This window comes from Corylus avellana, chromosome 4, assembly GCF_965113065.1.
Source record: "Corylus avellana chromosome 4, dhCorAvel1.hap1.2, whole genome shotgun sequence".
Classification (NCBI taxonomy): domain Eukaryota; kingdom Viridiplantae; phylum Streptophyta; class Magnoliopsida; order Fagales; family Betulaceae; genus Corylus; species Corylus avellana.
Window position 1 is genome coordinate 27,769,288 of NC_142493.1, and position 21,087 is coordinate 27,790,374.

General features: G+C 36.3%; 1 protein-coding gene and 3 pseudogenes across 3 annotated transcripts; all 4 read right to left on the reverse strand.

Annotated features, from left to right (window-relative positions):
* Positions 1 to 2,669: 2,669 nt before the first annotated feature.
* LOC148586564 (UPF0481 protein At3g47200-like) lies at positions 2,670 to 3,968 on the reverse strand (annotated as a pseudogene).
* An 8,911-nt stretch (positions 3,969 to 12,879) lies between these two features.
* Positions 12,880 to 14,279, reverse strand: LOC132178351 (UPF0481 protein At3g47200-like; annotated as a pseudogene).
* Positions 14,280 to 16,176: 1,897 nt separating this feature from the next.
* Positions 16,177 to 17,156, reverse strand: LOC148586565 (UPF0481 protein At3g47200-like; annotated as a pseudogene).
* A 1,413-nt stretch (positions 17,157 to 18,569) lies between these two features.
* LOC132179236 (UPF0481 protein At3g47200-like) lies at positions 18,570 to 20,886 on the reverse strand. 3 transcript variants are annotated; one of them, XM_088515769.1, is made up of 2 exons: positions 20,773 to 20,886; positions 18,570 to 19,994 (listed from the first exon to the last, which is right to left on the reverse strand). In XM_088515769.1, the coding sequence occupies exon 2, from the start codon at positions 19,989 to 19,991 to the stop codon at positions 18,705 to 18,707; it is 1,287 nt and encodes a 428-aa protein (XP_088371895.1). In that variant the 5' UTR covers positions 19,992 to 19,994; positions 20,773 to 20,886; the 3' UTR covers positions 18,570 to 18,704. The 3 variants fall into 3 exon arrangements, with proteins under 3 accessions (XP_088371895.1, XP_059447890.2, XP_088371894.1); XM_059591907.2 differs by having other exon boundaries at positions 18,570 to 20,018; XM_088515768.1 differs by lacking the exon at positions 20,773 to 20,886 and adding an exon at positions 20,137 to 20,436 and having other exon boundaries at positions 18,570 to 20,018.
* Between the last annotated feature and the right edge of the window lie 201 nt (positions 20,887 to 21,087).

The following is a 21,087-nucleotide window of genomic DNA, read 5'->3' on the forward strand; positions in this document are numbered from 1 at the left end:
CATGCCTATAAATACAAGTCATTTATCAGTGTTAAGGTAATCGCAACTCTTGCTATCTCAGCTTTGTTGTTGCTTACATCTTTTCTCTCTCAAATCACTGACTTAGGCATCGAAATATCCCCGAGAGACCATCAGGGACTCTAATCCTATTGTTTGTTCCTATGTGAAAGCTTGACGCATCCTCGGACATCGTGATACCTCCCGGAGATTGTGCCACGTCCATCCTCGGAAAACTGTGCATCAACAAAAGGGAAAACATTTTGAAGAAAATTTTAAAAGTAAAACATCTAGCAAACAGCCCGTTCATGACCTCTCATCACCGTAGCTCCAAAAATTTTGACCTTATTCTATAAGAATTACCTTCACAAACAAATATTGTCCGTTGCAACCCATGACCCTGGTGGCTGAAGGATTTTCTATGGTTTAGTTGATGATAAACAAGGAGAGGAATAATCAAATCTCTAAAAAATGAAGTATTGCCTCTGTAACGCCTAGGAAAATAAGACACAAAAAATAATATTCTAGTTGTAGGTGGAGTGAGACTATCGTCGGTAAATTATTATTCTATATATATATATATATATATAAATTTTCGTTTTACATTGCTCGGCCTAGTCAACACTGTGCAATTCCCAGTTGTGTCAAATGCCTTAATTAATTAGAATTGTTATTATAATCCAATTCTGCCCACTCCAAAAATGAGCTTTAAAACAAAATAAAACATTATATTATTTCTGTTTTTTTAGGATAATGCTACTATTCACACATATATATTACATTCATATTATACCAATTGACATGACGTATTTTAAGTGGGTGACGTGTTTCAGCCACTTAAAACACGTCTCGTCATTAAGTTTGAAGAGTAGTATTACTCTTTTTTGTATTCCCACTTCCCATATCAATATCCTCTAGACGTTTCAGAGCAATGTTAATCTTCACATTTATTTATCACACTCATGGCATACCAATTGACATAATGTGTTTTAAGTGCCGGCTTCTCATCTCATCCATTAATTAAAAAAAATGCCACTTAAAACACTTTGCATTAGTGAATATAAAATAAGTGTAATAAATAGTGTAAATTTAGAAGTTAGTTAGCAGTTAGCCTCTCTATCGCTCTCTCTTTCTCTCTCTCTCTCCCTCTCAACACCCCCCCCCCCCGGAAACAAAACCCAAATCCAAACTCCATGTTCCTCTTTGACCACTGTAACAACCTTTGGAGCTTAATACCATGCACATACAAACATTTTCGCAAACAGGCTGCAGGTACCTTTCTCACCATTCCCTCTATTTTATCAATCTGGGTACATTTTATTTATATGAAAAATAACATTGTGACGTTCTTTGTTCTTTTTCTTTTTTCTGGTTTTTTCTTGGTGTGTGTGTTTTCGTTGCTATATTTATCCCAACAAGCCCATAAAATCAAGGGAAATATTGATAGACTGTCAAAAAAAAAAAAAAAAATGGAAATATATATATATATATATATATATATATATATATTTTGTAAGAAAAATGGAAATATATATTGATCTCATTTATCAAGCACTGAAGTGGGTAATCTATTAATTAATAAACAAGCAGTCTCAAAGGCATTTGACCAATATTTTAGTGGAAGAGGGGAATAGGCCAGAAGGGCGAGGGTTGTTAATTTGATGTGAAAATGGTTCCTTTTCACAGGCCTATTTTGTTGATCGGTGTGGACAGGAAAGTCTATGAGAAATATCAGAAACAACTCGTTTCTCCCGTGGACTGTTGGGCCGAGACTTGTTGGTAAACTTAGGCTCTAATACCAGTATTGGGTGGTTTTGGGCCTCTCTCAACCCCAAAAACTAGCTTAAGAGATGAAGTTTTCGCTCACACTTATAAACTCATTACCTGCCCTTTCTACAATCGATGTGAGATAACCCTAACAAAATACCTCATTCATTAAGCAATGGTTCCAAGTGATAGACAACCACCAAAAAAAAAAAAATTAGCCACCCTCTAATATTAATTATGAACAAATTGCAATATCAGATTCATGAATGAGAGAGAGTTTCAATTGAAAATCGAAAATAATGCAACAGTTCCATTGATGCGTAGAACATTAGTACAAACCCAGAATAAGCAACCTCTAATAAGGTGGTTCCCAACACAATAACCATTCGAATACTGTTGGCTGGATGTTCCAGCAAGATACTCTTTAATGGGCAGTAGATTAGAGATGGGAAACACAAGAAATAAGAGAAGAAAACCTGCTGCAGAATTTCTGCAGAAGATAAGTAAAGGCAAGGAAAAACAGAGAAAAACAGGGGAGAGGAAGAGCAATATTTCTGAAGCTTCTCTTTTTCTTCTATTTTTCTTCTTCTTCTTACGTTCCAATTTTTCTGCAGCTACACAATACAAAAGACAAGAGAAGCCTTTACAAAAGTAAGTTCTAGAACCACACGTGGCTTCACAACACACATTTCCACCTACTACAAACTAGAGTTTAGTAAAAACACAACCAAAGTAAACATTTAACTAAAATGACAAATTAATTTGTAACAAATACAACAAAGATGACTCTAGCTCAGCAGGAAGATTTCCTGAGGAGCCATTTAAGTCATTGAATTACTAATTAAACATTATTCCAAGACTATATATGTTATATGAAGAAAGGGAACAAAATAATCAGCTACCTGTTACTTTTTTGGAACAAAGTAAGAAAGAACGGAAAATATGGTCTGTGTTATAGTGAGTAGGACCAAAAAGGTAGCTGCAAGAACCGAAATCGATGCCCAAGGACTGTTGAAGTAGTTGTGCCTCAATTTTGCCATCCGCACATTCCAAGGTCTGCGGCGATGCTTGATCACTTCTCTGAAAATTTGAGCATAACACAAGTTGGATACCGTGACACAGTCCCCAAGCTTGTTAACCATGGTGGAGACAGCTTCATCATCACCCAACAAATTTTCAATAATTCCTCGTCGACGAAGTAATTCAACATCCTTTGGAGAGTTGATGAGATTATCCATGAAGTTCATATATTCTGTGAAGTATTTGGGATTCTTATTTTGACTGTATTACTCATACGCAATCAAATTTTGGAAGATAGATTCTGTTTGATCATCTATTTGCAAAAGTGGAATTTCCATTACCCCATTGTTGAACTTTATGTCAAAGAAGCCACCTGTCTCTAGCTTCTTGAATTTGACTCCAGCCTCTTGAAGCTCTGTGGCACTAGGTATCGTATTGCACTCTACAACATTCCCACCTGTACCGATTTCTACATATGGAGTGACAGATTTATGTGCCAAAGCAAGTAGATTCCCACTGTTATTTTCCAAAGCAAGTAGATGCTCAATGTTTTGGAGCGGTTCATCACCTAATTCTCCTCCCATTTTTAATGTTAAACGTCTGGAAAAGATCATGAAAAAAAGAATAAAGTTGTACTCCTCATTGGGAACCTGAGTCATCTCTATCAATCTAATGAGAACAAATAATGGAAGTTGGTTTTCGAATAGCACTACACCACGCCATAATTTATTGGCCATCCAATCCAATTGGAAGATTGGGTCACATTCATCTCTTAGCTCCTTCTCTTTTAACTTGCAATACAACTCAATGAAGAAACACCTATCAAGTAGCATCATTTCTACAAACTCATCCATGGTTAGGCTAATGGGTTCTGCATAGCATCTTTGAGCTCTTCCTTCCAATTCTCTCATGGCCGTAATGTATCTTTCCACACTGCTTTCGTTTCTCCTTTGAAGAATTAGTTTTAAATACCGCAATCTGTGCTCTTCCATCTGCCTCAAGCCATCCTTGCCGTGGTGGTAAGGACCGATGGCAAGTAATTGAGGTTCATATACCTTCTCATTTACGTTACGTAACTCGGTATGCACTCTAAATATACAACACTCCAGATCATTTGGAGTCAAGCCAGCAAGCTTTCCGTCAATACGATGGGAGAGAACATCAAATCCATTAACAGGCCTCATGTTCTAAACAAACTGTGCAAGTCTGATCTGTTCCAAATACTTTGCACAAAACCAATCACTAACGTTAATGAATTTCAAGCTGACAATTACAAGATATCCATCTACTAATTAATAAAGTCAATGTGTTGAAGCCCAATTTAACCTACCAGTCTGTTTAGTTTTTTCTTTCCTTATTTCCCTTATCTTGCTTACACAACTAGCTAGGCTGCTGAAGATTTCGATCTCATTGGCATTTACATTCACTTAGGTTCCATTTTCAAAGCATTATCTTAGAGCCACTATTATTTTATTTTATAGCTAATTAGTAATAGGGTTGTAGCAACATATTTATTCACTTTCACTTTCATGGTGATGGGATAGGAAGATACGTACATGATCCTATTTCCTTCAAACTTCTTACTTCAATTACATAATTACATAAAACGACAAGCTGTTTCTATAGTTTAGCAAGGTTGAAAAATAAAATATAAAATAAATAAAATGCTAGAAGTGGATGGGGGGTGATAGGATGCAGCACCGACATGAAAATATAAATCATGATTTTCAGAGGAAATGGAGGGTGAAACTCAATATGAGAACTTTAAAGGATCTTAAATGTAATAAACAGGAGTTGAGAGTAACATATTGAACAAATTAATATGGTCAGTAGATTAAAGAGTAAAAGAATCCTATTAGTGAAGATTCTACACATACTTCTTCGAAAAAGTGTGTTTCATCTACATTTTACTTAACCCTCCTTAAACTTTTAATGCTTTTGTAATCATATTCATAAACTTTAAAATACTCTCAATTTAGTGTGTCTAACTTCAAAAAGTTTGTAATGTCACCCTTCCTTTAAGGTTTGGGGTTAAATCATAGGAAGTATAGGTGAAATGTCCCTTATACCCTTGTATTTAAACATTAATTAAATAATTAAAAAATCGTGAGAAAAGAAAAACATGGAACCCTAACAGCCAAGGAGCATTTTTTTTAAAAAAAAAAAAATTTAAATAGGGGCATTTGGGTATTTTGGCGTTTGTTAAATCCTAACGGTAGGAGTGATATTGCAAACTTTTTTAAGTTGTATACACTAAATTAAAAGCTTTTAAAGTCTAGGGGATGATAACAAATGCATTGAAAGTTCAGATGGATTAAGTGAAGCTTTTCCTTAAAAGAATCATATTAGTGAAGATTATACACATACTTCCTTGAGGAAGCCAAGTCCATCTATATTTCAAATTTAGCCTGAGTTTGTTTCAACCTAAAATCATTTTTTCAAAAATATTTTTCATATTTTCCAATGTTTAGTATGAATAAAAAATAGGAAAAAATATATTTTAGCCTCCACTATTACTCATTTTGCAATTATGCTTTTAAACTTAAAAAAGTGACATCGAGGCTCCACAAACTACCATTGCGTGTCAAATTAGACACTTTTACATTTGTCTCCCAAAAATAACTTTGAAGTTATTAATAAATAAAATTTAAAAAATATTTTTTTAAAAAAAACCATTTGAAAAACAAAAAATTAAGGGGGCTAATATGAAAAGGGCTACCCCTTTTTGGTGTTTTTAGTTTTTTTTTTTGTTTGTTTAATTTTTTAATAATTTTTATTTTTTCAAACGGTTATTTTTAAATAAATTTAAGGGAATTTTGATGAGAAAAATGCAAAAATGTTTAATTTGACACACGATAGTAATATGAGAAGCCATAATGTCACTTTTTAAAGTTTATTTCACCATTCTGTTTGACAAGCATGTTAATCTGTGTCACTCTTATTCCCCTTTCCTTTCCATCTGAAGTGTGCAGTTGCTTTGATACCATGTTAAATAACTATGATACCATGTTAAATATATTGATGAATATATTTTTAAATAACTTTTAAAGCCTTAATGTCAATTTTTACTCTTATTCCCCTTTCCTTTCCATCTGCATTTGTACTAAATGGAAGAGACAAGTATTTATGCAGTTTCCTAACAAATATTCAGATATATCATTGCTTTTTAAAATGTTGAAAGAAAACTACCAGCCAAGTGCTCAACAGAGACAGTAGACCACAAAAATAAACAGGAATTTACAAAGCCAATTCATTTTTGTGCCTACAGATCGAAGATAAAATCTTTTCATCTGGTTTTGGAAGAGATGGAAGATAAAGTGGAATAAGAGTGACTCTATTGAGCATCCAATACCCCTTGATAGATAGAATATTGTTAGGAGAAATTTCATTTAACATCTTGAATTATCATTACTTTTGCAATGCCGTCTCTAAAGTTCGTTTTTTCTCAATTTAGTGTATCCATCTTTCAGTTGTTTGAAATCTATTCTTCCATTAACATTTTTTTCAAAATACCCCCATTTGTTTTAGAAACATACACCGAGCCTAAACTAATGTTGTCTTGGAATAAAAGATGTAATTTGTTTATTAATTCCTTATCTTGTATATTCTTGTATGTGCATACACCACAAAAAAAAACAAGGTTTAGCGACATGGTTAGGGCATTTTTGGCCAAAAAAACGTCCCTATTGATTTCGCAATGCTTGATTAGGAGCACTTGGGACACGTCAGTTTTTATGGCGACTAGAATTTAAGATTGAGACTTTTTTTACTAAAAAGCGCATCGAAAAGGGGACGTTTGGAACAAAGTACCCCTTTTTTTAAAGGGGGCACTTAGTTGTGAAAAAAGCCCCCTTTTTTAAATGGGGACGCTTCTTAGGCAAGCGCCCCCTTTTTTAAAAGGGGGCGCTTCCTAGGCAAGTGCCCCCGTTTTTAAATGGGGGCGCTTCCTAGGCAAGCACCCCCGTTTTGAAATGGGGGCGCTTCCTAATCAAGCGCCCCCTTTTTAGAATGAGGGCGCTTCCTGGGCAAGCGCCCCCTTTTTAGAATAAGGGCGCTTCCTGGGCAAACACCCCCTTTTTAAAAAGGGGTCGCTTGCCTAGGATGCGCCCCCTTTTTTAAAAGGGGGCGTTTGCCTAGGAAGCGCCCCCATTCTAAAAAGGGGGCGCTCAGGTGGGCAAGCGCCCCCTTTCATAAAAGGGGGCGCTTGTGTGTAAAGAGCCCCTATTTCTATATGGGAGCACTTCCACGCCGCGAAGTGCATCCAATAATTAATATATAGAGAAAATATTTTTTCCATGCAATCTATATATATTTTTTATTTTCTCCTAATATACAATACGCAATACAATATTGTATTGCATATTTTCTCCATAAATATTGGATTAATCCATAAATATTTTCTCCATTCATCAATCTCATACAATCTTATACATATATATCTCACAATACATATCTAATCCATATATACAATCTCATATCTCATAAGATATCTAAATTCAAAATGATGATATCATAAACACAAAGTGTACCACATCTTAAAGAGTTAATAAAAATTGTAACATACATATGAAATAAAATATCCAAAACGATATCATAAACATAAAGTGTACCACCTCTTAAAATAGTTTACAAAAATTGTATATTGCATATGAAATAAAATATATCAACGAGTTCGCTTAGCATTTGGCGTCAAATACGTACCCAACCTAACAGGTCAAGTATACGTACGTCACTTAACGATTACCTGCAAATGATAAAACCAAAAATATATATATATATTAAATTACAAACATATATCTAACTATTTTGAAAGTGCAAACCTATATATAATTAGATTATATTACAAGTGACTAAGATATGAAGATCTACACATACTTTGTGATGATCCACAATGGTCGTCTTCTGCATCAGTTGCATGCTCATCTTCATTTGTTAATTCATTCTCACCTATATATAAATAGATGCAAATGTATATTATGCAATCATATATATGTTCTTAAGTAACATTTTTAATCATGAAAATGTAAATATAAATAATATAATGTAAAGTATTTTCTCCTAATGAAAATATTATTTGATCTCAAATTTCTAGCTAGTATGTGTGAAAAGATTTTTATTAGTTGAAAGTGGCACCTTAATTATCATGAGAAAAATACTTTAAAACTTATTTTTTTTTTTTTTTTCGAAAATCAGATGATTGACTAATAATTTCCTGATGATAAGATAAATTTTCTAGAAAAGATAAGATCTATCCGGTGGTATACAACTTTTCCAGGTATATTCCGGACTCCAGAAGATCATCATGTTTCTTCCACAATGGTATACAACTTTTCCAAAAAACTTACATAAGACAATTAAAATTCAAAAAATGGCACCAATCTCGACGAGTAAATTTGGATAGTAAAGCAGACTATTCTGGCACTACCAATGAAGAGGAAAAACAAAGGAACATGCTAAAAAAAACTGAATTATGAACGAAATGTTAATATGAACGAACTGCACAGTGAAATCAGTACTAAATGTTAATATGAACGAATTGCACAGTGAAATCAAAACTAAATTAAATCTGAAAGAACACTCCAGGACAACCATGGAGATTCTTCAAAATTGTGATTGCTGCATTCAACAAACCAACTACACCCTAAAAGCAGAGAAAACTTTGCTGAATTTAAAATCCCTAATTCTCCTAAAAATCATAATACATAAAAAATCTGACTATTAGAATCCCAAATCGACAACTTAAAGAGACAGCAGAGACAAAGAAAAACAGAGACAGAGACAGAGAGAGACTCACTAGTACAGGAACGTAGAGAGAGGCAGGCTGGTTTCGACTGGAGAAGATGGCCGGTGGGTTGGCCAACCGTGTGGGTCACTGGGCGCCGGAGAGTGAGATAGGAAAATTGAGATTGAGAGAGGGGCGACTGGCGCCGTAGAGAGAGATATGGATAGATATATATTGAGGGAGAGGGGAGAGGCTAGGGATCGAAAATATATATATATATATATATATCCTGATGCAGAGAGTGGGGACTGGCGAGCCGCGCGGGGAGAGGTTAGGGAAAATATATATTGAGGGAGAAATTAAGTCTTAGAGCGGGAGTTGAGGAATCAAAAGGAAAGTTAAGTTCCCGCTCGCAAAAACAAAAAATATAAATATATTAAAATTAAAAAACACTTATAAATTTATTTATAAAAATAAAAAGTAAATACTAAAAATTAAAAAACATTTAAAAGAGACTTAAAATAAAAAATATATAAATGCAAAATCAGTTAATGTGGTTGTCTAGATTAAAAATTCATCTATGTGATATAAAAACAAAAATAATACTAATTCAGAAATTATCGGGATAAGCCACAATAATAATTTAATTCCTGTAATCAATTAAATTCTGTCAAAGTAGTTAATTAATGGATTCCATTAGTATATCACGTCATCACCAATAGAATGATGATACATGTCATTCTTATTTAAAAGTAAATAAATATATTAAATATATAAATTATTTTCAATATTAAAAAAAAAATGAGGACAGGGGATCGGAGGGGTTGTGGCCAACGAGCCACCCCCAAAAATGGCCGGGAGTGGCGTGCGGCCACCCCTAACCACCATGGGGTGGCCCACGTGCCACCCCTTAGGTGGGGGTGGCCTTCGGGCCATCGTTGATTTAGTTGGGGGCTGGGGGTGGTGCACGGCCACCCCCATGGCGTAGGGGTGGCTCACGGGCCACCCCCAGCAAAATCTGGGAGTGGCTCGACGGCCACCCCACTTGTGGAGTGGCATGCAAGCCACTCCAGGGTGGCCAAGGGTGGCCGCGTGCCACCCCAATGGGTTGGGGGTGGCGGCAAGCCACTAGGGTGGCTCCTTGGCCACCCCTCCCCCAAAGGGGGTGGCTACCAACCCACATATATATATTTTTTAAAATAAAAAAAAATTAATTTGTAAATTTTATGGGTAATTGTCATTTTCCCCCATTGAACTACGACCACTCGATTACCATATACCCCCATCAACTACAAATTTTACATTGCGACCCCGACCATCAAATTAAACTATATCCTTTCGCTACCAAAACCCACATTCCGTCGGTCAAGGTTGTTTAGTCAGACGGGATCAACCGGCCATCACGTACGTGCGACTAGTTCATAGGTAGGGATTCAGTGGTGAGTGGGTGGGTGTTGGATTAGAATTAATAAAAAATTTCATAAGATTTATTTAAATTAAAGATACTGTACAGGGAGAGGGAAAATATTGAAGGGAAAAGTATTCGGTGAGAGCTAAGGAATCATAGGCGAGCTTAATTTTCCCTAGGGAAAATTAAGCTCGCGCACTAACAAAAATAATTTCGGTGCACCTGCTATCCAGGCCCCCTTATTTAAGTGCGCCTAGCTGGCTAGCATCCCTAATTAGGGGCGCCTGCCAGCTAGGCACCCTTAATTAAGGGCGCCTAGTTGGCAGGCGCCCCTAATTAAGGGCGCCTAGATGGCAAGCGATCCTAATTAAGGGTGCTTGCCAGCCAGGTGCACTCAATTAAGGGCGCCTAGCTGGCAGGTACCCCTAATTAAGGGCACTTGGATAGCAGGCATCCCGAATTAAGAGCGCTTACAAGCTAGGCGCCCTTAAGTAGGGGCACTTGTCAGCCAAGCGCCCTTAATCCGGGGCGCCTGCCAACTAGGCGCCCTTAATTAAGTGCGCCTAGCTGGCAGGCGCCCCTAATTAAGGGTGCCTGAATGGCAGGCGTCCCGAATTAAGGGCGCTTCCCAGCCAGGCGCCCTTAATTAGGGGCGCTTGCCAGCCAGGCATACTTAATTAAGGGCGCCTAGCTTGCAGTCGCCCCTAATTAAGGGTGCCTGGATAGTAGGCGTCCCGAATTAAGGGCGCTTGTCAGCCAAGCGCACTTAATTAACTAAATTGGGGCATGTCCTATTGGAATGTCCCGAATTAAGGAGACGTTTTTCTGCACAAGCGTTGCTAATTATATTTTGTGTCGTTTACACAATAAAACGTCTCTATAGGGGGATGTTTTATTAAAGCGCCTCTATTCCAAGCGTTACTAAACCTTGTTTTTTTTTTGTAGTGATATATTGAAGAAGCTGTATGATAAGCCCGTTCCAACCCAGCCATGCGTGGTACTTCTTATGCTTATAACCCTAAAAACACCACCTTACCTATATGGATCCTGTAGCCAAAGGTTGGGCTCGTCCAGGTTGAAGCCAGAGGTGAGAAGAACAGTTTCGAAGAGCTAAATCACATACTGCAAAAATGCGCAGAAAAGATCTCAAGATCTCAAGTTACAATAATTCAGATTACCTAGCTACCACGTACAATAATTATTAAGTGAAACACGACAATTAATATCACCAAAATCCAACAAAACATGAAAATAAAACATTGTCCATAAGGATGCTCTAAGACTATCTCCATTTTAAAATGTAGCTCTTTGAGCTTTATCTTGTGAATATATGTTATAGATCGAACCACGTAAATCATTGGTCTTATTTTCTTTATTCCGCATTTTCCTTTAATTTATTTTACAATTATATTCTCTTTCATGCCATCCATATAATATTCTTACGTCTTCAGCAATGTTTGTTCAAATTGTATAAAATTTTAGCATAACAGAAGTTGGATACTGTGAAACATGTTAAGCTACATGATCAAGACAGAGTTCCTGTAGATAATGCTACTGAAGATGTTGCCGATAAGGATGCTCTAAGACCATCAGTTGAAATACCAGCTAAAGAGATAACTCAGGATGGAAAGATTCAAATGATGGATGCTAGGTTTTTAGTGTTGGCAAATCCAGTGTCAAAACATAATTCTAGGGTTAATTAAGTTGGTGAAAAAGTTAATCCAAGATTTAATTATTCAAGTTTGTGTATGTTATCAATATTGACTTTACTAGACTAAAATGATCATAACTTTTGATTCCGAGCTCCGATTGAAGAAAACTTTGTGTCATTAGAAAGCTGATTCAAATGCTACAATTTTGAATTTCATTAAAATTTTCCAATTTCAATGTTCTTGGAGTCAAAACAGGATGTAAAAAGAAGACGGAAAATCTTGTCCGAATCGATGGAAATTGGTAACCAACTTTGTGATTTTAGGGCTTTTTTTTTTTTTTTTTTTTTTTTTTCTTTTTTTTCAAGTATATTTAAGGACTTTTGAAGCACAAATTATGTAAGGATTGAAGGCAATAGTTTCAGAGAAAAAATAGGCAATTCCTTCATGTGCTAAGAGAGAAAACTCATGTTTTTGTGCTTTCAATTGACTGTCTCTTAGAGTCTTTGTTGTAAACCACAATCGTTCACCAACAATAACTGAAGCCTACCAGAGTTCTAGTAAAAGAGATTAAATAGAAGAATTGTTCCATACGTTTTGGGAAAGGCTACTACAGTAGAAGTCAAGTGAGGTCGCTTGTCTTATGCAAGAGAGTATCAACTTCAAAAGTTTTGTAAGTGTAAACTTTTTGTAATCCTTTTTCTTCTATAGTGGATTGATTTCCTAGGTTTAGTTGTCTTGAGGTAATTTTACGTTTGAAGAGTTCTTCAAAAGATTTCTACTTCATCACCAAAATCCTTATATTGATTGTGTGATGATTGATATTGTGTGGTTTGATTTTATTTTACTGTTATAGAATTTTTACTCTTTAATTTGCTGCATGATTGAGTTTGGTTATGGTTGTTAATTTTTTAAATTCCGTATTATTTTGTCAACACCTATTCAACCCCCTTTTTAGGTGTGTTTAGAGTCTAGTTTTATATTTTCAAATAGTATCGGAGAATGTTCACTTTGTTTGGAATAAATTCATGAGTGAGATCCTTAACTCCTTTTCCTATGAATACTTTTCCAATCTCTTACGTACCATGAATTCTGAAGTTAAGAAAAATCCTTGGGTTGTGAATAATACACTTAACCATAGTGAGTCATCTCAGGATGCTTATGATGATGATGATGAGAGAGAGAGAGAGAGGGTTTCATTCAGAAATTGGAAATAAGCCAATAGTTCCATTGATGCTCAGAACATTATTAATTACAAACCCATAAATTAAAGATCTCAAATTAAGTTGGATCACATGACAATAGCTATTCGAATTCAACAAAGATCATGAGTTTAGCTCAGCAGACAGATGTCCTAAGGAGCCATATAAGTCATTGAATTACTAAAACATTATTCCAAAATTATATATGTTATATGAAGTAAGGGCACAAAATAATCAGGTACTTGTTACTTTCTGGGAACCAAAATAAGAAAGAATGGAAAATATGGTTTGTGTTAAAGCAAGTAGGAGCAAAACAGCAGCCGCAAGAAATGAAATCAATGCCCAAGGACTGTTGAAATAGTTGTGCCTCAATTTTGCCATCCACACATTCTGTCGTCTTCTGCAATGCTTGTCCAAATTGCTTAAAATTTCAGCATAACACAAATCGTATACCACGACACAGTCACCAATCTTGTTAAACATGGTGGAGACAGCTTCATCATCACCAACCAATTTACTACAATTCCACATCGACGAAGCAATTCAACATCCTTTGGAGAGTGGATGAGATAGCCCATGAAGCTCACATAGTCTGTGACGTATTGGAGATGATAATTTCGACTGTATTGCTCATATGCAATCAGATTTCGGAACAAAGATTCTGATCGATCTTCTATTTGCAAAAGTGAAATTTCCAGTACCCCATTGTTGAACTTTATGTCAAACAAGTTGACTCCCTCTACCTTCTTGAATTTGACTCCAGCCTCTTCAAGCTCTGTGGCACCCCGTGTTGACTTCTGATCTTTTTGATCAAGTACAACATTTCCAATTGGACGGATAAATTTATGTATCAGACCAAGTAGATGCTTATTGTTTCGGATTGAAACATCCCCTGATTCATAGGAATACTCTAGAGATGGTAATGAAGTGAAAAAATGCAGGGATAGATCAATAATCTCCTTGTGCAGGTTCGGAACCTTAGTCATCTCAAACAACTTAGTGAGAATGAAGAATGGAAGTTGGTTTTCCAGTAACAATAGATCACGCTTTAAGGTACAGAAGATCCAACCCACTTGAAAGATTGGGTCAAATTCTTCTCTTAGATCCGTCACTGCTAACTTGCGAAACAGCTCAATGATGAAACACCCATCAAGAAGCAACATTTCTACGAAATCATCTGTGGTTAGGCTAATGGGTTCTGCATAGAATTCACGAGCTCTTCCTTCCAATTCTCTCATGGCCTTAATGTATCTTTCCACGCTGCTTTCATTTCCCCTTTGAAGAATTAGTTGTAAATAACGCAATTTGTGGTCTTCCATAAACCTCAAGTCATCCTTGCCACGGTGGTAAGGACCAATGGCAAGTAGCTGAGGCTCGTTTGCCTTCTCATTTGTCTTACGTAATTGGTTATGCACTCTGAATATACAAGAGTATTCCGGATCATTTGGAGTCAACCCAGCAAGCTTTTCATCAATACGAATGGAGATAAGATCAACTCCATCAACAGGCCTCATGTTCTAAACAAGTTGTACAACTCTCTGCTCCAAACTACTTTGAGTTAAGATAAATTGCATTCATTGCTATAATAATTAATTACCAAATCTATTTTGGACATTCAAAAACCCGAAAAAAGAAATCGTCTATAATTCTTTAGCATGCTAGAGAATCTAGAAAAAATCGCAAGAAGAAAAAAGGAAGAAGGATAATGGAACTTACTTGTTCAAAGACTTGACTGTAGATGGCCTCTGCAGATTGTTTCTTGGCCTTTAATCAGAACGCTAAAGCATAGAAGTAATACAAGAAAGCTAACTACTACGCTTAAAAGGATTGTTTTATATACATGTTTTAAGAGATCGAGGAAGCGTACGTGGAAGTGGTCTTAACAGAAGTTTGACTTGTTTTAAGGCAACCTTTGCTTGACCTTGACTTTGTCAGATGTGTCAAGAAGGGGAGGGAAGGGCTATTTGATTGCTCGGATGTCATGTAACGCTCAATTGCGCGTGGAATAGCCCTGTAACGTATTGGCCGTCCATTTTCCCAAATGAAGTCCATATGGATTAAAGGTCAAATTAATTATCAGGTAGTAATACTTATTACTTTCTGGGAAAATTGTGAGAAAAAAGAAGAAGGAAAACATGGTTTGTGTTAAAGCAAGTAGGAGAAATGAGGCATTTGCTCTCAAGCCCAGCGAAGGCCAAAGCTCTTATGCGGCAAGTGCGAATGTTTTGAAAAAAAAGCCTTCGGATTTGTCATCATTGAAAAAAAAAAAAAACAACAACAACAATTACGCGGCAAGTGCGAATGTTTTCAAAAAGAAGCCTTCGGATTTGTCATCATTAAAAAAAAAAAAAAAAACAACGACAACATGTTGTTGTACAACATCTGGATTAATTTAGTGAGAAGTGGCTGTTGGCAAGGTGGTATATATGTTATCATATAATTAAATTAAGTGCATCTTTTATGCAGTAAACTACTTGATTTTGGGTGATTTATATGCTCCTAGGAAGTAGGGCAGTGATAGTAGGGGCATTTTTGCTCACTGAACTGTCATGGTTAGTTAAGTGATTAATTAACCAATTGTATACCGAGGTAACAATTTCCGACTATTTTGATTAAGTTGGTTACATGCCGGTCGGTTAATGAGTTAATAGTGAGTCTTTTATACTGGGCCAAGACTATTTTTTATGGGCCTAAATGTTTTTTTTTTTTGGTAAGCAGGTGTTTATTAGACATATTTTTAGATTGGATTTGACAATAGATTAACCCACCCCATTTAAAATGAAACAAGGTCGTTTTGATTTCAAATAATAATAACAAAAAAATATTGACGTGAATCATTTCTCAAATAAAAAAATAAGCCAACAGTTTCATTGATGCCTAAAACATTATTACAAACCCATAAACAACCTCTAATTAATTAAGGTGGTTCCCATGACAATAGCTTGACATTCGAATTCAACAAAGGTCATGACTCTAGCCCAGCAAAAAGATTGCCTGAGGAGCCATCGATTTAAGCCATTGAATAGCCAAAAAACATTATTCCGAAATTATCAGGTACTTGTTACTTTATGGAAATAATGTAAGAAAGAAGGGAAAATATGGTCTGTGCTATAGTGAGTAGAAGCAAAAAGACAGCTGCAAGAAATGATATCAATGCCCAAGAACTGTTGAAATAGTTGTGCCTCAAATTTGCCATCCATACATTTTGACGTCTTCCGCAATGCTTGTTCAAATTGCTTAAAATTTCATCATAACACAAGTCGTTTACCCCGACACAGTCACCAAGCTTGTTGAACATGGTGGAGACAACTTCATCATCACCCAACCAATTTTCAATTATTCCACATCGACAAAGCAATTCAACATCCTTTGGAGAGTTGATGAGATAATCCATGAAGTTTACATAGCCTGTTACGTATTGGAGATGATTCTTTTGACTATATTACTCATATGCAATCAAATTTCTAAAGATACATTCTGTCTGATCTTCTATTTTTAAAAGTGAAATTTCCATTACCCCATTGTTGAACTTCATGTTAAACAAGTTGACTCACTCTACCTTCTTGAATCTGACTCCAGCCTTTTGAAGCTCTGTGGCGCACTGCATTGCCTTCCACTCTATTTTATCAAGCACAACATTTCCAATTGTCCCCATTTTCGCAAATGAAAGACGGATAAGTTTATATATCAGACCAAGTAGATGCTTATTGTTTTGGATTGAAACATCCCCTGATTCATACAAACACTCTAGAGATGGCAATGAAGTGAAAAAAAGCAAGGCTAGATCAATAATGTTCTTCTGCAGGTTATTAGGAACCTCAATCATCTCAAACAACTTAGCAAGAGAGAATGGAAGTTGGTTTTCTAGTAACAACAGATCACGCATTAAGCTAGGGAGGATCCAATCCTTTTGAAAGATTGGGTCACATTCATCTCTTAGATCATCAAATAAAAACTTGCGAAGCAGCTCAATGATGAAACGGTCATCAAGTAGCATCATTTCTACAAACTCATCTGTATTTAGGCTAATGGGTTCTGCATAGAATTCACGTGCTCTTCCTTCCAATTCTCTCATGGCCTTAATGTATGCTTCCGCACTGCTTTCGTTTCTCCTTTGAAGAAGTAGTCATAAATAGTGCAATTTGTGGTCTTCCATAAGCCTTGAGTCATCCTTGCCATGGTGGTAAGGGCCAATGGCAACCATTATAGGTTCATATGCCTTTTCATTTGTCTTGCGTAACTGGGTGTGCACTTTAAATATACAATACTCCCGAGCATTTGGAGCCATGCCAACAAGCTTTTCATCAATACGAATGGAGACAAGATGGACTCCATCAACAGCCCTCATGTTCTAAACAAATTGTACAAGTCTATGTTCCAAATGCATTGCACAAAACCTCTATCACTAATGTTAATTGAATTTCAAGCTAACAATTGCACATGCATCTAGTAATTATAAATATGGGTTGTTACAAATGGTATCAGAGTTAGGTTCTTATATTGGAAAAAATGTTAGTCACATTCGCATGAAAAAAGAAGGAAGAAGGATAGTGGAACTTGTTCAAAGATTGACTGTAGATGGCCTCTGCAGATTGTTTCTTGGCCTTTAATCAAAATGTTAAAGCATAGAATACAAGAACGATAACTAGTGCGCTTAAAAGGATGGTTTTATTAGAGATAACTCGGGAGAGGTGTTGGCAACTTTTTCAACGCCAAATGATCACATCATTGCACCAGATGTTGCAGAAGCTATGGCAGCACTGAGGGCTGCACATTTTAGCAGAGAATTGAGTTTTTTTACAGTAATTTTAGAAGGTGATAGCTCTCCAAATGGTGCAGGCTTTGAGAATAAATCGTCGAAATTAGAGCCGGTATGGTCACCTAATTGATGAAACTGGAGGGGTAATGAATTGTCTGCTTAAATGAAGGGTCAGCCATGTTGGACAAAACTTTAACGAGGTAGCCCACTGTCTTGCGAAAAAAGCGTTATCCTATAGAGAACATGTTCTTATATATTGAGAAAACTCCACATTGTATTTCTCCTCTTATTGATGTTGAGCGCTATACTTGAGATGTTTTCTAATATAATTTCGCTCGACTCCTCAAAAGAAAAAAAAAAAAAAAAATGGTTTTATGATTTTATCTTTTAAGAGAGAGCAAGTGGAAGTGATCGTAGACAACACACATGGCAAAGCCATTTTCTTCAACAACCAAACATTAACATGTCCCACAGCCTTTTTCTTCCCCTCTACGAGAAACAACATGAATCATTATCAATAAAATTACTCAAACTAGTGGCAAAGCTTTATTTATTTATTTATTTTTGATAGAGTGTTGGGGAAGTGTAGCACAAATGAGAGTGCGAAGATTGGCCGAAGGAGTAAAAGTGGATGCATGTGGGTGACGTGCTCAAAACGGTAGCCATGGCCCATGTGGGTGTGGCCTTCTTATGATAAATTTCCTCCTTATCACTACTTTTGTCATTGTGTGATTGCCATGGTAATTCACCCACCTTTAACTATCGACAGAAATTACAATTTACAATACATTTTGGCAGTCCAACTAACATCCTACTAATAATCCCCCTTTCAATGCAGAAAAGAGCTAAATCAACTACAAATGGCAAAATATAGCTTCATTACTTTCTCCCGGTGTCAAGTTTGAAAAATTCGAAACAATTATTAAGTCAAACACCACAGTTACTATCACCAAAATCCAACAAAACATAAAATAAACGCAAGAATTTGGTGACCAAGTTGAAACTTTTTGAAGTTATCAAAGCAACTTATTAATAGGCATTCGAATTCAACAAAGATAAGTACTCTAGCTGGTCAGCAGAAAGATCTTTTGAGGAGCCATTTAAGTCATGAATTACTAAAACATTATTCCAAAATTATGTGATATGGACTAATTAAGGGAACAAAATTATCAGCTACTTGTTACTTTCTGGGAACAAAGTAAGCAAGAACGGTAAAAATGGTCTGTGTTAAAGCAAGTAGGAGCAAAAAGGCAGCTGCAAGAAATGAAATCAATGCCCAAGGACTGTTGAAATAGTTGTGCCTCAATTTTGCTATCCACACATTCTGACGTCTTCTGCAATACTTGTTCACATCTCTGAAAATTTGAGCATAACGGAAGTTGGATACCACGACACAGTGACCAAGCTTGTTAAACATTGTGGAGACAGCTTCATCATCACCCAGCCAATTTTCAATAATTCCTCGTCGACGAAGTAATTCAACATCCTTTGGAGAGTTGATGAGATAATCCATGAAGTTCATATATTCTGTGAAGTATTTGGGATTATTACTTGTACTGTATTGCTCATACGCAACCAGATTTCGGAACATCGATTCTGTTTCATCTCCTATTTTCAAAAGTGGAATTTCCATTACCCCATTAATGTTGAACTTTATTTCTAAGAAGCCACCTGTCTCTAGCTTCTTGAATTTGACTCCAGCCTCTTGAAGCTCTGTGGCACTAGGTATTGAATTCCACTCTACAACATTCCTACCTGTACTGATTTCTACATATGGTGGAGTGACAGATTTATGTAGCAAAGCAAGTAGATGCCTACTGTTTCGCAATTCATAACTTGATTTTGAGATACGGCCTCCAAATGAAAATAATGAGCCTTCCAAGTAAAACATGGCTAGATTAATAAGGTGGTCCTGCTCGTTAGGAACCTCTGTCATCTCGAACAATTTAGTGAGAACAAAGGATGGAATTTGGTTTTCAAATAACATTAGATCACGTGTTAAGCTATAGAACATCCAATCCAATCGGAAGATTGGGTCACATTCATCATGTATTGGATCCGTCTTTTTGAACTTGCGGAACAACTCAATGATGAAACACCCATCAAGAAGCAACATTTCTACGAACTCATCTGTGGTTAGGCTAATGGTTTCTGCATAGAATCTACGAGCTCTTCCTTCCAATTCTCTCATCGCCTTGATGTATCTTTCCACACTGCTTTCGTTTCTCTTTTGAAGAAGTAGTTGTAAATAACGCAATTTGTGCTCTTCCATCGGCCTCAAATCAACCTTGCCGCGGTGGTAAGGACCAACAGCAAGCAGTTCAGGTTCGTATGCTTTCTCATTTACGTTGCGTAACTGGGTATGCACTCTAAATATACAAGAGTACTCCGGAGTATTTGGAGTCAACCCAACAAGCTTTTCATCAATGCGAATGGAGACAAGATCAGTTCCATCAACAGCCCTCATGTTCTAAACAAATCGTACAAGTCAGATCTGTTCCAAATACATTGCACAAAACCAATCACTAATGTTAATGAATTTCAAGCTGACAACTACATATATCCATCTACTAACTAATAAAATCAAGGTGTTCGAGCCCAATTTCACCTACCAGTCAGTTTAGTGTTTTTCTTTCCTTCTTTCCCTTTTTCTTGCTTATACAACTTGGCTGCTGAAGACTCTGCTCATTAACATTTACATTCGCTAAGTTCCATTTTCCAACCATCGTAGAGATACATGCAGTACAATAATTTTATTGATTAGCTTTTAGCTAATTAGTAATTAGTAATAGGGTAGTAGCAACCTATTTATTTCACTTTCATGGTTGTGGGATAGGAAGTTCCATCGTATTTTCTTCTAACTTCAATTACATAACATAATACGACAAGGTGTTTCAATAGTTTAGTACCCAGTACTTATATGAACCTTATATGATATGTATGATCAGCAATTCGAGCTGAGGACTGAAATCGAAATTGCTTCCTCTAGATTCTGAAATATAAACACGACCATGGAGATTACCCAATCTCAGTGAATCTCTTAGGACTACAAGTATGATTATCTCAAGATTTTGTCTCCCTGAATTCTAACGATTAACTTTTGACTGCAAACATCAATAGGGAAACCCATATTGCCAGAGTGAAATACAGGCTATATAAGACGCTTGAACAATATATCGCAGGTCTATAGTTATTTAGCATATTATAGAAGAAAAAAAAAACAAAGGAAGAAGGGTAATGGAACTTACTTGTTTAAAGACCGACTGTAGATGGCCTCTGCAGATTGTCTCTTAGCCTTTAATCAAAACTAGTACAGTTAGAGGATAGTTTTATCTTTTAAGAGAGATCTCTCTTAACAACATGAAGACTGCTGCTACAGTAACTCAGGAAACTTTGACATATAATTAGATGCAAGCAGCTCCTTCTGGCAAGAGGATCCACTTCAGTCCAAATGGAGATCGATGATCCTTTTCTTGGGCCTTGTCAGATGGTGTGAGGTTGGGCTATTTGAGCAATGCCCCCCAGTTGCGCCTGTGGAATACCCCTATGCTATATAACGTTTG